Below are 14,204 nucleotides of genomic sequence, written 5' to 3' on the forward strand. Positions count from 1 at the left end.
GATACACAGGGACGTGACCAAGCACGCTGGTCGGGTGACTGAAATCTGGCGGAAGTCAAAGCCTCTCAGGTTCTACGCAAACTAGGACATATTTGACCAGAAGACCGCACTCGCAGACCATTTGTCACAGTCGCGGTTTTGATCGACCCTCGCGTTCTGTGCTCACTATGAACATTCTCAGTTAGCATTTCCCGTTTCCAAGTGGCTTTGGATTGAAGAGAATGCGCCCAAGAGGCATGGGTGTGGGCTTCTTCAATTAGGAATCATCGACCATGCCGCCAAAAGCTCCTCTGACGCCCGACCAGCGTCGGTTGCGGGTGCGTTTCCAGCTGGCCTCTCCAAACCCCTCAATCTCCCGAGTGCAGTGCATGCTGATGATTCCAATGGGTTACAGGTGATCATCTTCTCCTTTCCGGTCCTTGTCGCTTCTACATGTGAGCCGCGATGTACCGCTGTATGGCTGCGTCGGGGGCCGCCTGCTAACCGGTGATGGCAACACTCCGAACCTAGATGTCCTGTATCGGCGCATGGTTTTGGGCGAGGAGCAAAGACAACTTCCAAAACAGGGGAAGTTGATCCCTCCGCCAACCTGAGGAATTATCTTCAAGCTCTTCGCCTATTCATGCAGATCTAATGTGCCGGAAACTTGGGCCGCACAATCGCGCGGCTCTGCAAAGCGCCCCGGTTCGGAGAAGATCCCCGAGGATGTATGCTACATTGGTGATAAGATACAGATGTGCATGCAATGGCGCTTAAGGGTGTAAGAACGTGATGATGTCCGCTCTGAAGGCTTCAAGAACAATTTTAAGCTCCCTTCTCCGCATTTCTTCGCGGTAAGCGATTTCATCAAGGGTATGCTTGCCATTCAGGTATGGCAGCAAGCTGATGCGCGGGAAATGTCCCGTCAGAATCACAATTGATTGCACCCCGGGTCTGAAGTAAACTCACCGATTGAATCGCTGCGATAGCCACGGCTCTTTGTCTTCTGCCATCACTGCGATCCACTCATTTTCCTGCCTGCTCGCGCGGCTCGGCTCGCCTATGAGCGTGGCTTCAGTGCTGGCGGAAACCCATTCGTCATCGCTGTCGTCCTCCACGGCCGAGACCGATCCGTCTTCCTGCTCCTCCAACAACGGCTCCTTGCCGTTTCTCTCTCTGAGCTTTAGAAGCGGCGATGTGCGATCTCCTTTATTTTCCTGAGGTGTGGGCGACATTTCGGCCTCATCGTATGCGACTTGTTCGCCTTCTCCGAATCCTTTGATGGTCTTCCTTGCTCTCGAAGGACTCCTTCCTTTGCGTGACAACGCCCGAGCCGGCCTACCGACAGGTGTGCGGTCACGCATGGCTGGCTCGCTGAAAACAGTTCCGTAAGATCCCACGGCTACTTTTTCAGGGTCCTGCATGTAGCGCCTTCGACCTCTGACTCCCGCCTCCTTGGACACATCACCAAGTTGAAGTTCGGAGATCAAGTTTGACGGGGATCGCGATCGAAGTACCGCTCGTCTCTCAAACCGCAGTGCTTCATCTGGCAGTTTCCCGTCGCCAGTTCCGGATTTCGAAAGTGTTTCTGTGATTGCCACGCAAGAGCCTGGGGTCTGGAAACGGTCTGGACTTGCGTCGACGGACCGTGACCTCGCACGAGTGCGGCCTCGCACAGCGTGTACAGAATCGGAACTCTCGCCCGAGGGCTCCTTTCGGATCTTGCGCCCGGAATCCCCGCGGTTCTCTGCCACAGAAGATTGTTCTTTGTTCTGCTTCGCCTTACGTCGCTCCTCATCTGCTTCCTGTTTTTGCTGTTTCCACTTAACCTTGATCTCACTGCGCGCAATCAGACGCAGGCGGACGTGCATGTGCACTATGACATCCTCACGCAGAAGCCAGATGAGAGCTTGCAGGCTCGTCGCTTTGCTAACAGAACCGTCTTGAAAGTCCGGAAGCTTGCTGTATGGTTGTACGGTTTGCGAGAGGCTTGCCAGGAAAGCAGGGAGCGGCGCAAGTTCAGTAAATGTCTGGGCCCATATGATGCTGAGCTCGGGGAGACTGAAGATCGTGAATGAAAGATGAGTTGTAGGCCGTCAAGTGCGATCGCTGCTACACTCACTCTGAAAGCTCGAGCAGGGGTGAATTGGCATACATGCTCTTGAGGCGTGGCACGTCGACGACTTTGGCCTCGCCATAGTAGATCAAATGCCGCGCCATGGGATAGACGTCCTCATACAAGTCCCACCCAAGCAGATCGGCAAGCTCGGCAAACCTGCAAAGGGGGCAGGCTTGACGTTAGCAAACAATAACTTTTTGGAAACAATATATTCTTACTCACGTAGGAATGCCGGCCAGAGTCGGTTGCAGCAGCCTCGTAAATTTGCGCGCCCACGGTTCAAGGCCCACGCCGTCAGGACTTCGGTTTTTGCCATGTTCTGGCTCGTATCGGAAGGGTCCAGGAGGAAGGTCCACGTCGTTGTCATCATGCCAGTCATTCATGAGCAGCAACGTCTTCCATGGTAGCAGATAAGCGCCTGTTGTGCGCGTCCACTCTTCGTAGAGCAAGTCATCCGGCTCCAAGTCCATGAAACGCGCCAAGGACGCGGGATCCCTACCCAGGCCAGCGAAGCCGCCTCCGCTGAGGAAGAGCGGGTCGAGCGGGTCGATATCTGTCTCGACATCTGGCAATTTTAGCAGCTGGGCACTCGAGCGAAGAATGGGCGGGAGTTGTAGATGGACCTCGATGCTGTCATTGATGGTGACGAACGCGTCCGAGGAGGCGGACAACGAACCGTACAAGTCTCGAATGGAGCTTGCTAGCGATGACATGCCGAGGCATTGCGCAGTATAAGCGGAGAGTGATTGGCCTGCAGCACAAATCATCATCATCAGCTGTTGTCGTTGGGTACACCACGATCAAAAGTACACACGTACCATCGTCGATGCAGCGTTCTCTCAAAGCAACGAGCTTCTCTGCCTCTTCTGAAATATAATTGACGCGGAGCTGCTCCGCATACAGCGCGGCTGTCATTTTGAAGACGACATTGTCGTAGAAGAACTGAAGATAGGACGTGAGGTCGAGCACTGCCGTACCAGCAGACGGATCGGGCCGATCCACAACGAGGACGAGGTGGAACAAGTCGAGCTTGGTTTTGGGTAGCCGCCCTTCGCAAGCGCCTGAAGAATGCTCTTGCGGCGCACCAAAGTCATCGGCGCGTCTTCCTTCTTTGCGTCCTCGCTGCTCGAATTCATCTTCCGCCGCGTCCATTTCTGAATGATCCAGCGAGACAGGATGGCCGACAAACGCTAAGTCGTCGATGACCATCTCGAACTTCTGGTGGCAAAGGTCTTGCTTTGGACTGAGTAAGGATGCCAGAAAATCGCATTCGTAGCCGAGGTACATCTTGTGTGCGCGGATATTGCGCTCACGGTCCCGGTCACGTTCTCGACTGGCCGGTCTTTCTTCGTCGTTGGTATTGGGGACCGAGCTACCGCCGCCGACGTCTGAGCCTCCAGCATCCGATTCGCGGCGCGAGTCTTGCTCGACTTCCCAACGAGGCCGATTCGAAGCAGCCGGGTGCTTCGAGCGCGTTTGAGCCGGCGTGGAGCGTGAATATCGTCGAACCGCACTCGCTGAGCCCATGCTGGCTGCAAGGCCGGGCCCAGAAATAGAGACACGAAGACTGGCCCCCAAGCTGCCCACCGCAGTTTTTTCTTCTCCACTGCCGGTTTCAGCCTCGTTGGAAGACGATGAGATGGATGATTCAGACGGGCTCGTGATGCTGCCTTGATCGTCGCTCCAGAAAGCACCCAAATGTTCATGATGCTGCTCAAAGTCGACTTCGCTGACCGTGAGAGCTGCGTCCAAACCATTGACACCGAGGCGACCCAGCGTTTCACGCCTTCCTTGTCGCGGAAGATCGGCTGCTCTAACGGCTGTAGCTTTGTCCTGGACCGTGCTGAAGGCCTGGTTTCGATGTCCTCTTGGCAGAAGGATATCTTGATCGTGACTGTCGGGCTTGCTGAAATGTAACTCTTCCTCTTCCTCTTCCGCTGCATAGTACCGGACTCTGGAATGCCGCTTCAACACTCGTGGTTTGCGCGGCCAGCGAAAGGCAACGTGGGATCCACGGGATGAAGAGGTGACGAGCAACACCGCTAGCAGCGGCGAGTGTGAGGTGCTGCTGCGTCCACCGCCATTCCAGGGCACAATGGACTGTGGCCGAGGAGGGGCAACGCAATTATCGACAACTGGATGGGCATGGCCAGAAGCACTTGGTGAGGCGTCTGGATGGGGGCCGCCTCGCAAAATCTCGAGTGCATCTCCCCTGGAAGATACCATAGCGCATCATGCGTCTCGGCCAGCGACACACTTGAGAAGAGGACCGAGGCGTAAAAGCTTGCAGAGTTCTGGTGAGAAAGATAGCAAGCACGATTTTATATCATTGGCAGTCTTCTAAATGGGTGATGTGACGAGCCAAACCGACGTGTTCTTCCGAAACAATTGTCGGCTCGACCATTCTATGATCAGCGATTTATGTATCATACAGTTCGAGGATTTGCCACTCTCGTTCCTCAAACGCTGTCACCTCTTAGAAGCAGCTTTCACTGTGAATTTTGATCCTAACCTGGTCATCGTTGTGGATGCCGGATACTATTGGCCACATCATAAGTTAACGTGGTACGACCCGGTCCTGCACTGAACCCTTTAAGATGTAGACCCAGCTTACGTTGCAACACAAGTTCCTCGCACCGCGAATGGGGCGTGCATGATCGCTTCCATGATCGAAAGAAAGGAAAGCAGAGATGCAAAAATTCTATAAGGACTTCGGAATGCGAAATGTAAACGAAGATACAAAACCAAAGATGGAAGATGTAAGAAAGTTTTCGAAGACCACTTCCATATTATGATTGTCCACCGCAGGGTATTGCTCCTGCATGTGTGTCGGGCGACCGCGTAGTTTCTTTGTCAAGCCGATTGTCTATCTGGGCAGAGCGAGTGCTATCCGTCCTCTCGACGCTTGCGAAGCCACGGGTCCGGGCACTATGACCGCTTAGCGCTTAGAAGAGTGCGGCAGCAGCCATACCAACAACACCAGCGACGGCACCAGCGGCACCACGGAGGGAAGCCGCGCTGTTGGGCTTGCTGCTGCTGGAAGCCGAGGAGCTGGAAAAGTTCGAAGATTGAACACAGGTCAGTATGGTGCAAGTGAAAACGATGCTATGCTCGAACGCGAGCAGCGTGACTTACGAAGGCTTGGTGCTGGATGAAGCGGTGGATGAGCTGGCAGTGCTCGATGAAGCGCTGGTGGAGCTGGAGGAAGAGCTGCTGCTGCAGGTACACGAGAAGACACCCTTCAGAATCTACAAGAGCCTCGAAAGAAAAAAATAAACTAACCTGCCGGAAGAGCTGTTGGAAGCAACGACCTTAGCAGAGGTCGCGCCAGACTGGGCTTGTGCACCGTTGGCGTCCCTGAGGTCGAACTGGAGCTGCTTGCCGACCTCACCGGAGGTGGGTACGAAGGTGTAAGGGCTGCTCTGGATGCTCTGGATGGTGTCGAGGAGTCCGTTGCTCTGGCCGCCAGTGTAGTCGTTTACAAGAAGCGTGTAAGGGCTTTGGCCACCCGAGAAGGTGATCTGGACCGGGATGCCCTGCAGGTTAGGGTGGGTGAAGGCGAGTGTATCAGCAACTACATATTATCCAGAAAGGCGAGCACGCTCGGCTAGACCTGGCCCTGCAAGCGAGATACACATACCACGATCAGCGAACCGGTAGGGGTGTTGATGCTGATGCCAGCGCTCTGGGCCCAGACGGCACCAGCGAGGAGGAGGGTGTAGGTAATCTGAGAGAGCTGCATTTTGGTGGGACTTTGAGCAGTGAAGATGGGAGGCTGATTGGAGGTTATACGTGAATGACCACGAGTGTAGAAAGAAACAGAAAGAAGATGTGTACAGTGGAAGGGGATCCAGTTCTTTGTGGTGATGGCAAGAGGGAACGATATTCATATACTCTCAGCGAGAGGGGGGAGGCAACACAGCAATCTTGGCCGCGCAGCGCTGCGGTTTTCTTAGCTGGTTGTTGTTCTAAATGGAACGAGGAATCCAAGCGCGAACAGCGCAGATAGGAGGCGAGATTGCACAGACCAGCAAGGTGCGCACCAGAGCAGAGGAGAGCGTACTCCCCTGCTGGGTGCCAGTGCGCCTGTGCGCCGCGGCGGTTGCCAACTCCAAGTTGCCACAACTCCTCTCCTCGCGAGTGGTGACACTCCCCTCTTTAGCGCCAAATGGCCCCGTGGAGCAGGCAGGGGGCCCACACTGGGGGTCACGGGAACAGTCACACACTCTCTGCAACTGCAACAGTCGGCAATCGGCTGCAGCCTGCGACATTCAATTCCGCCCATCCACCACAACGAAAGGGATAGGAGAGACTGTCAGATCGAGGCAAGTTGAGCCTTGACGTCACGCTTCATCTATTGCAATGACTCTTTCTCTCTGGGTTCGTAGGTGTATTCAGGACTAGCTATTGTCTGCTTTTCGCTTGCTCCAGGAGCGAGTGGATGAGTTTTAACGAGATACATGAGCGTGCTCGACGGTCCGTCTCCAACTGTCACATGGGAGTCGATCATCGATCATCCTCTGTTTGTCCAGAACCAGGTAGCATTGTCGATCGTTCGCTTGATTCGAACGATATAACCGAGCCCTCTGGAGAGTGGATCGCCGCCGGCATCCCCGGCACTATCTTTTCATTCTCCGCACCGGTTACATCACTGTAACAGAATCCATAGGTCGCAGCAATCTCACTTCCCAGCTCCAAGCCTGTGCCTATCTGCACCAACTACCAACTACTACCTATATGTGCTAACTAGGACTGAGCGACTGGCAGTTGACCACTCCCGAATCTGCTATACACTTTCCAGACATGTGAGTTTTGAACCAGTCTCAATCACTCTCAAACCCAGACTAGGAGATTTACCAATAAACGATTGGTCCACACTGCTGCCTTTGCTGCGCCCCGGTGTTCTGGCGACTTGATATGTCATCCTCCGACCACACTCTACCAGCTGCCACCTGCGAAGGCGGAAAAGCTGTGTCTCTTGGCAGCTGCTAAAGACGGTCTCTCCATCTCCAGTGCGATTCGCCTGGCTTCTTCAAGTACGGACAACACGGTTTCATGACGTCACAATTACGTAAGCATTGACTCTGTCCAGCTTCGCGGAGACCCTGCGAAACTGAATCGAGATGAGGTAGAAGTCTCGAAGAACACTGCCGCTGTGGGATTGAGGCCTTCACAGTGTGTGATGAGAAGTCACCGGTTATACCTGGCCACGATGCACGCTTGCTCCTGCTTGCCATAGTCGTCCCAAAGTGATCTTCAGAGTTGTGTAAGGATCTAGCGCGTTGCGCGTAGTCCCGACTTCAGCTTACGAAGGTATTCACGAAGGGATGATCGCATTTATGTTTGAATAGAAAGACTTGCTTGAGTTCATCATGATCTTCGTTGTCGTCGTCGTCCCGCGAGTCGCAGGATCTCATTCACAGTGAGAAAACAAGCACTGTTCTGTACAGGTCCAATGGATGACAACGCCAAAGTTATGCTCCCCACTTACGCTCCATTCCACCCCAGCTCGCATCTGACGCCTAAATTGGTTAGGTCGGCCGCCGGGGTGTCTTCGATGCGTGCGACAAGCTTGAGCGCGCTCGGCGCTACTCCATCCTTGAGCATCTCAAGACCCTTGCGCACGCCCGCCAAGCCGTCCGGGATGGGCAGTGGGTGTACCGGATGCAGCTGTCGAGTAGCGAGCAGCGTAGTGAGCTCGGCGAGGATGCGTCTAGACCAGGGAGCTGAGCCGTAGAACTGTTGGCACGGTAATCCGAGGTCAGGTCATCATCTCACAAGCGACTCCATAACCCTCCTTCTGCTCACCGTTGTGCTAAAGCTGATGCGATGGATGATGAGCTTGGCGTCCTCCGGCGGGACTTCCTTTGGATTTCCCGCGAGACCGACAAAGTGACACTCTCCTAACCACCCTCGTCGAGAGCGGCGCAACACGTTCGCGCAAACGCCTGCCGTCTTTGAGCCTACGCAGTCAAGTGCGAACCTGATGCGGCCGCTCTTGCCAATCCGCTCGAGAATTTGCGCTTCGATTTCTGCAGGCGGGAGGAAGCGGTCAACGCACACGGCGATGCCGCACGATGTTTGCAGGTGCGTAAAGTTGGACGGTGATGCAACGGCTAGCACCTTGGTGCCTGATAGAGAGGCAAGCTGCGCAGCAAAAATGCCTGTGATTGCACCGCCGCCGTAGATCCTGGGCAGTCAAGTTCAGGAATGCATGTTAGATAAGAGCTGAGCATGCAGTAGGTAATCTCAATGTTTTCTCACAACACCCAGTCATCTGGGTCAAGCGATGAGTCAGTTCCACTCCCGGGGGCTCTAGATTCAGAGGGGAGCGGTAGCTTGAAGAGCCAGTATAGCGCAATCGCAGCTGTGACGAGTCCTGTGCCGAGGGTTGCGGCTTGGTCATCAGACATATTATCTGGGATCTTGCCAACTGTCGCTGCTTCTGCAATGCTCCACTCTTGATATGCGCCGCAACGCACATCGCGCGAATCGGCACACGTCCACACCTGAACATTCAAGTCCACAATTGTATTGAGACGGATCAGCACAGAATGTATTTGATTTCCCCAGTTTAGCTTGTCGCACAACTCACCCGATCGCCTGCTTTCAGGTCGTGCACATCCGCACCAACATCTTCGATGATGCCTGCGACGTCACGCCCGAGCACCCACGGAAAGCTCGAGATACCAAAGCGAAAGAGGATACTCTTAAAGTCGACTGGGTTGAGCCCGATGCACTTGTTGCGGATGAGCACTTCCGTCGCCTTGCGCACTGTGGGACGCGGCCATGCATGATGCAGCTCGAACGCGCGGTCCCATCCTTGGCGGAAGCTCCGCACGAGGAGAGCCTGCATAGTCGAAGCGGATTGTGAGACCGGCGAAAGCTCACCGCTGCTCGCCGGTGTCGTCAAGTTAGTCGTGCTGCTCAGCGGACTGGACGAGGACGAGTTGCCAGCTGCGTTGCTGCTGCTGCTACTACTGCTGCTACTGTCCATGAATCGTTGTTGCCCGCCAGCGTAGACTGTCGCATCGTGGTAGGCAGCAGAGAACACCACGTCCTCTTGACTCCACTGCCATGGGCTCTCGGGGGGCGTGCCGGCATTGAGCGTCTCGAGCCAGTCCGGCGAGCGCTGACCGGGGTTCAGTTCTTCTTCCCAAGCCGTCGTTTGCATTGGATCCTGTTGGGTGATTTGAGTTTGACGTCTTCCAAGGATGAGGGTTCGGACTGCAAAGCATCAAATATCGATCGTTGATGAGAGTTGTATGACAGCTACGGCTAGCAGAGATGAAAAGGGTCGCAAGACTTGCGATCCTCAATACAGCAATCGGTACGGTAGTCAGAGACCGTCTCTCCAAGGATGCATCAGACCCCGAAAGTCGGAGAGTACAGAGGGGACGGAGATAGTTGGTAAAGGCAAAGGAAAGATGGAGTGAAGGCGAAAGAGGTCACGGTCTCTGGAGCCCGTGACATGGTGTGAATGGAGGGTATAGCGACGTCCATGACATACAACATTGGCCACGACGCTTCGCCCGTCATTCTTTCTTGCACATATTCATATGACATGAGAGTTGTGCGCCATCCGCGAACACAGACTTCAACTATCCGGCTGTTGCCCGATTGTGTCCAGGCCTCGCGCACCGACAGGTTGTGGTGGACCTACTCGCGAGAGTGCCGCACAGAGACTTCAATGCATCGTAACGTCACATTTCGGCAAGCGCTAGGGCGTGACTGCTTCTCGCAAGGTATTGATAGCGTCTCGCAAAGCACCCTTCGTGCACGCTCTGCGGCAAAGTAGGGGGAACGCTTGAGGTCCCGTGATATGACGGAAAGGGTCGAATATGGTCGGTCACCTGCAGCCAGCATCTTAGGAGTTGCGCAGCTGCAGTAGCTTGTTATGCGCCAGATTGTTATGTAGCGATCGAGAGGCAGAAGCACGCCATCTGTGAGTGTGGAGATGAGAGTGAGAGATAATTTGAGCGATAAGATGTTGGAATAGCAGTGGTAGAATGTGCATGAATCATACTCTTTCGCAAGTCGAGCTTCTCGTCGCGTGATTGACGAAGACCACTCTTCTCTTTGCTGTTGTTCTCCTCGGCCACCGTCAGCTCTCTTCGCAGGCATTTCTTTGTGCTGTTCTACAGATTGGACCCTTGACGCGGCCCGTGCTCTGCGACCGCAATAAAATCAAGCACGCCGCAGCGCCAGCAGAGGACAAAGTGCGGTGCAGTAGATTCTCAAATGCAACCGCGTTCAAGGAGCCGAATCGCGCGAGTACTCCAGAATGCCGGCAACGGAACGTTCGGCCCTTATCCTTGTGCGCACTGCCACTCTTGTGTGGCAGGCTGTGAAGCTGGCGCCTGATACGAGAAGTAGGATTGAGAAATCTCATCACAGGAGCGAAAGGAGTCGAACACGCGCCCGCTTTTCGCAAGATGGAACGCACATGTCGTTTGACATTCTTGAGCTCGAAGAAGCACATGGCAATGGTTTCACACCACTTTGCCACGCCATGGGGCCTCTCAATGACTATCCCCCCTGCTGGAAGGCTCGCGCGCGTCCTGTCTTCCTGAAGTGACATCCCTCGCCCTCCTTGAGCTAAATTTGGCAACGAACGTGTCACGGCTCTCCTGTCGGCCCAAAGCCAGAAGAGCATCCCATGACCTTTCTCTGAGCTACATAATGGTCGTCTCGTATAAAGGGAAAGAAGACCTCTCGAGTGTTCCCAACGAGCTGTTCCTTACCCAGCACTCCAAAGAATCCTTACCCAGCACTGGCTGACGCTTGACTAGTAATTCAAAATGGCTCCTGCTCCAACTTCTATTGCGGCTGCTAACGGCGCGAATGCTTCACCTGTGAAGGCTTCATCGAGGATTCAACATGATCCGCAAGTTGTGCAATATCCAACGTTTCCCGCCGAGCCGCTGACTACGCCAGAGCAGTTCTACGCACGTGCAGAGCAAGTTGCCGACCTACTCCACCAAGACGAGGCGATCCGCGACCGTGGAAATGTCGTGCCGTATCGCCAAGTGCAGCTCTTGAAGGATGCTGGTCTCGTCACCCTCCTCGGACCCCAGGAATCTGGCGGCGGAGGCCAGACGTGGAAGGAAGGATACCAGGTCATCCGACTCCTTGCTCGCGGTGATGGCAGCATTGCGCAGATCTACGGCTACCATTTGCTCTGGTTCTGGGCTTTCGCGCTCGTCGGCACCGACGAGCAGAGAAAGAAGTGGGAGCAATTACTCACCGCAAGAAAAGCTTTCCTCGGAGGCGCCGTCAACCCTCGCGATGCAGACTTGTTCGTCTCGGAGCACCCGTCTGACCCAACTAAGCTGGTATTTGATGGTCGCAAGACGTTCTCGACTGGTGAGTCACAAGCAAACCGAATGCACCATTGCCGCACGCTCATTATTTATGCTCCTTGGTGTTGTCCGCATTTTATAACCACAGGCAGCAAGATCTCCGATTACACAATTCTCGAAGGCGCTACGAAGGAGGGCGGCCACATCTTTGCTGCTGTGCCGAGCAAGCAGCCTGGCATCGTTTACGGAGACGACTGGGTCGACACGCTAGGCATGCGAGGCACCCAGTCGGGTAGCATCGAGATCAAGAAAGTCGAGGTGCCGTGGGAAGATGCGCTTGGCTTTGTCAACAAAGAATTCCAGCCACTCGGCCCCTACAAAACGCTCAACCTGCCCACAATACAGTTGGTCTTCACTGCCTTTTATCTCGGTATCACTGAGGGCGCGCTCGCCCGCGGCCTCGAGTACACCCGCAAGAACACCCGCGCGTGGCCTTACGTCCCCGAGGCAAACCGCGTTTCTCGCGGCACGGATGAATTCTACATCCAAAGCGACTACGGGACGCTGCAGAGCAAGGTCTGGGCCTCTGCCGCTCTCATCGAGCAGGTGATCGACTTGGGTGCTTCGATCCTGCACAGCGACCGCCGCTCCGTCACGGCTGAGCAGCGCGGCGAGTTTGCCGTCCGCGTCGCGGCGTCCAAAGTCGGCATCGTTGACACGGGCCTCGAGGTGACATCCAAAGTCTACGAGCTACAGGGCGCCCGATCCATCGCGGCCAAGTACGGATTCGATTTGGCGTGGAGAGATCTGCGCACACACTCGCTGCACGACCCCATCGCGCACAAGAGAGCAGAGGTGGGCAGGTACGCGCTGCATGGCCAACCGGAGGGCCACAGTACGCCAACCTGGTACACGTAGAAGAATCGCAGCTTGAATTAGGTGCAGGGAAGCAACGAGGGTGTGGGGCTTGAGCATGTATTTTGAGGAAGGATCAGGTTATGTACCCAACGGCATGTGGACACGTTTGCCCCTCTTCACTTTTCGCTTGCGCTATCGCACCATGTCCACATTCATCCATTCAAAGTGTCTTGTGGAGTCCAGCTGGACGCTGTGCGGTTCATTGAACGGCACTTCGACTATTATACACATTCTTGGACGCAATTAGATCATGATGTCTCCACAGTAGCTTGCTCCCGCTTATGAGCCTCAGCTAGAGCTATTGCGGCACGTCTAGCCGTCGCTAGAGCGCTTCGAGCCCTGCGCTTGAGCAAAGATCGCTTCGCTGCCCTCCTCTGGTTTCTCTCCAAACGCCCAGAACCAGCATAGCTGACACCCGATACCTGGATGACTGAAATATTAGCTCGTGAAGAAGAGTTCTTCAGGTTGGGTGCTCGCTTCTGAGCCTGCGGATCCGGACCGCCAGTGGGGAGGCCGATACGCAACTTGGCGGATTGCCTGCTGGCTGCTGCCAGCGATTTCCTCAAGACAGATTCACCCTGCAGCGCAACAATGGGACATGTAAGCAACGATAGGCTGTGCGCACTGCAAGAAAGAAGTGCTCACTTTATCCGATTCTGCAACATCCTCAATGATCGCAGTACGTGGGGCAGATGTCGAAGAATGAGGGACGGGGTCCAGGTCGCTGATGTTGCGCGTTGTCGCACCCAACAAGCGCTCCATATGCTTTTGAAACTCCGACTGTAGAGGTTGTCCCTGTGGTGATATACAGAGCAAAGGGGCGAAGTGCGTCAGTTAAATGTGCTAGCTTTTGCGAGGTCAGGAGCATCAGAATACATAAAGAATTTAACCACATTGCTGCAAAGCAGCGCGTCTTCAAGACTAATCGATTTTGTTTACTCATCTTCAAACGTGCGATTGATTGCAGCATAGTAACTTACTCTCTCAGACATTTCCTTTTCCAGAGCTTTGAGTCGCAAAATTGCGAGTGTCCTATCTAGACCGATATTAAAGCGAGCAGATAGGGTTCGCACAGTATTCGTCTTGGGATCTTTTGAGTGTAATTTCCATAGCTCGTCTCGCAACCGGTTGGCAATCGGCGGTGGTGGATTGAAGGCAGGGTTGAGCGGGAAGGGCTAGATTGCAGAATAGGCTTGGGTCAGATCGCTTAGAAAGCTCAACAGAGGGGTGAACTTGAGCTCACAGTATCACCGATCCAGTTAGGACCATTTCCAGGCTGAGGATTCTTGAAGCGATCCGCATCAGAGGATTTGATCCAAACATCGAAAGGAGGCAAATTGGTTCTTGAGCGCTGTCTCTGGTCGCTTTCACCCCGATTTTCATCTCCTCTTCGACCGTTGCCACGATCTCTCCGCTGAGGAGGCCCATCTACGGCGTATCTGGATGATGAGCTTGAGAAGCACCGAGTGCATATAGCCACAGAAGAAGTCGGCCCTGCCGCGCTCAGCCGCGAAGGACCGGCTAGCGCAGGCCGAATTGTCCTGTTCAGCGACATTGCAGCTTCTCTGATTACGTGACGCGCGAAAATCAGGGGTTCAAGGAAGACTCGGGCAGTTGATGGACAGGCTAGTAGTATCAGAATGGTGAGGCAAAAAGTGATGGCTATCGGAAGAAACTGTGTTGATCGCCAACTGAAAGCAAGTCTCGCACAAAGTGGAAGGCAAGAGAGAGGAAGATGCCTTCTCGGAACTCGGGATTCGGGGCCTGGACAGAAGTGGATGGATGGCGCAAGTGGGGGGTTCGAGTACTGCCACCACAGTCGTCTCGCGTTCGTGACGCGCCCTGCATCCAAAGCAGACCAACACATGTATAGACACATCATCTTT

The 14,204-nt window shown here is 54.5% G+C and overlaps 6 protein-coding genes across 6 annotated transcripts; 2 read left to right on the forward strand and 4 right to left on the reverse strand.

Moving 5' to 3' along the window:
- The first annotated feature begins 119 nt into the window (after nt 1-119).
- Nucleotides 120-740, forward strand: K437DRAFT_232726 (uncharacterized protein). The gene is made up of 3 exons (XM_013389531.1): nt 120-317; nt 395-434; nt 511-740. Exons 1-3 carry the CDS (start codon nt 273-275, stop codon nt 591-593), a joined length of 168 nt encoding a protein of 55 aa, XP_013244985.1. The 5' UTR covers nt 120-272; the 3' UTR covers nt 594-740.
- A 12-nt stretch (nt 741-752) lies between these two features.
- K437DRAFT_266834 (uncharacterized protein) lies at nt 753-4,324 on the reverse strand (the record flags this gene model as incomplete). Its single annotated transcript, XM_013389532.1, has 5 exons — nt 753-882; nt 949-2,040; nt 2,102-2,254; nt 2,321-2,849; nt 2,917-4,324. 5 exons carry the CDS (start codon nt 4,322-4,324, stop codon nt 753-755), a joined length of 3,312 nt encoding a protein of 1,103 aa, XP_013244986.1.
- Nucleotides 4,325-5,043: 719 nt separating this feature from the next.
- On the reverse strand, nt 5,044-6,029 carry K437DRAFT_272672 (uncharacterized protein; the record flags this gene model as incomplete). Its single annotated transcript, XM_013389533.1, has 4 exons — nt 5,739-6,029; nt 5,381-5,634; nt 5,234-5,314; nt 5,044-5,149 (listed from the first exon to the last, which is right to left on the reverse strand). Exons 1-4 carry the CDS (start codon nt 5,838-5,840, stop codon nt 5,044-5,046), a joined length of 543 nt encoding a protein of 180 aa, XP_013244987.1. The 5' UTR covers nt 5,841-6,029.
- Nucleotides 6,030-7,585: 1,556 nt separating this feature from the next.
- Nucleotides 7,586-9,095, reverse strand: K437DRAFT_277686 (GroES-like protein; the record flags this gene model as incomplete). Its single annotated transcript, XM_013389534.1, has 4 exons — nt 7,586-7,837; nt 7,907-8,288; nt 8,363-8,607; nt 8,694-9,095. 4 exons carry the CDS (start codon nt 9,093-9,095, stop codon nt 7,586-7,588), a joined length of 1,281 nt encoding a protein of 426 aa, XP_013244988.1.
- Nucleotides 9,096-10,899: 1,804 nt separating this feature from the next.
- On the forward strand, nt 10,900-12,318 carry K437DRAFT_266837 (acyl-CoA dehydrogenase NM domain-like protein; the record flags this gene model as incomplete). Its single annotated transcript, XM_013389535.1, has 2 exons — nt 10,900-11,464; nt 11,549-12,318. The coding sequence occupies 2 exons, from the start codon at nt 10,900-10,902 to the stop codon at nt 12,316-12,318; spliced, it is 1,335 nt and encodes a 444-aa protein (XP_013244989.1).
- A 158-nt stretch (nt 12,319-12,476) lies between these two features.
- K437DRAFT_272675 (uncharacterized protein) lies at nt 12,477-13,965 on the reverse strand. Its single transcript, XM_013389536.1, has 4 exons — nt 13,562-13,965; nt 13,299-13,493; nt 12,964-13,113; nt 12,477-12,896 (listed from the first exon to the last, which is right to left on the reverse strand). The coding sequence occupies exons 1-4, from the start codon at nt 13,871-13,873 to the stop codon at nt 12,567-12,569; spliced, it is 987 nt and encodes a 328-aa protein (XP_013244990.1). The 5' UTR covers nt 13,874-13,965; the 3' UTR covers nt 12,477-12,566.
- Nucleotides 13,966-14,204: the final 239 nt, after the last annotated feature.

This window comes from Tilletiaria anomala (assembly GCF_000711695.1).
Source record: "Tilletiaria anomala UBC 951 chromosome Unknown K437scaffold_13, whole genome shotgun sequence".
In the NCBI taxonomy this organism is placed as follows: Eukaryota; Fungi; Basidiomycota; class Exobasidiomycetes; order Georgefischeriales; family Tilletiariaceae; genus Tilletiaria; species Tilletiaria anomala.

What these genes read in the sequence shown, in the direction of transcription:
- K437DRAFT_232726 (XM_013389531.1), top strand. Translation starts at nt 273, where the DNA reads ATGCCGCCAAAAGCTCCTCTGACGCCCGACCAGCGTCGGTTGCGG. An exon ending in CCGACCAGCGTCGGTTGCGG is followed by an intron (nt 318 to 394) that starts GTGCGTTTCCAG and finishes AATGGGTTACAG; the next exon opens with GTGATCATCTTCTCCTTTCC. An exon ending in GGTCCTTGTCGCTTCTACAT is followed by an intron (nt 435 to 510) that starts GTGAGCCGCGAT and finishes CTCCGAACCTAG; the next exon opens with ATGTCCTGTATCGGCGCATG.
- K437DRAFT_272675 (XM_013389536.1), bottom strand. Translation starts at nt 13,873, where the DNA reads ATGTCGCTGAACAGGACAATTCGGCCTGCGCTAGCCGGTCCTTCGCGG. An exon ending in AAAAGGAAATGTCTGAGAGA is followed by an intron (nt 13,114 to 13,298) that starts GTAAGTTACTAT and finishes ATATCACCACAG; the next exon opens with GGACAACCTCTACAGTCGGA. An exon ending in ATGTTGCAGAATCGGATAAA is followed by an intron (nt 12,897 to 12,963) that starts GTGAGCACTTCT and finishes GTTGCGCTGCAG; the next exon opens with GGTGAATCTGTCTTGAGGAA.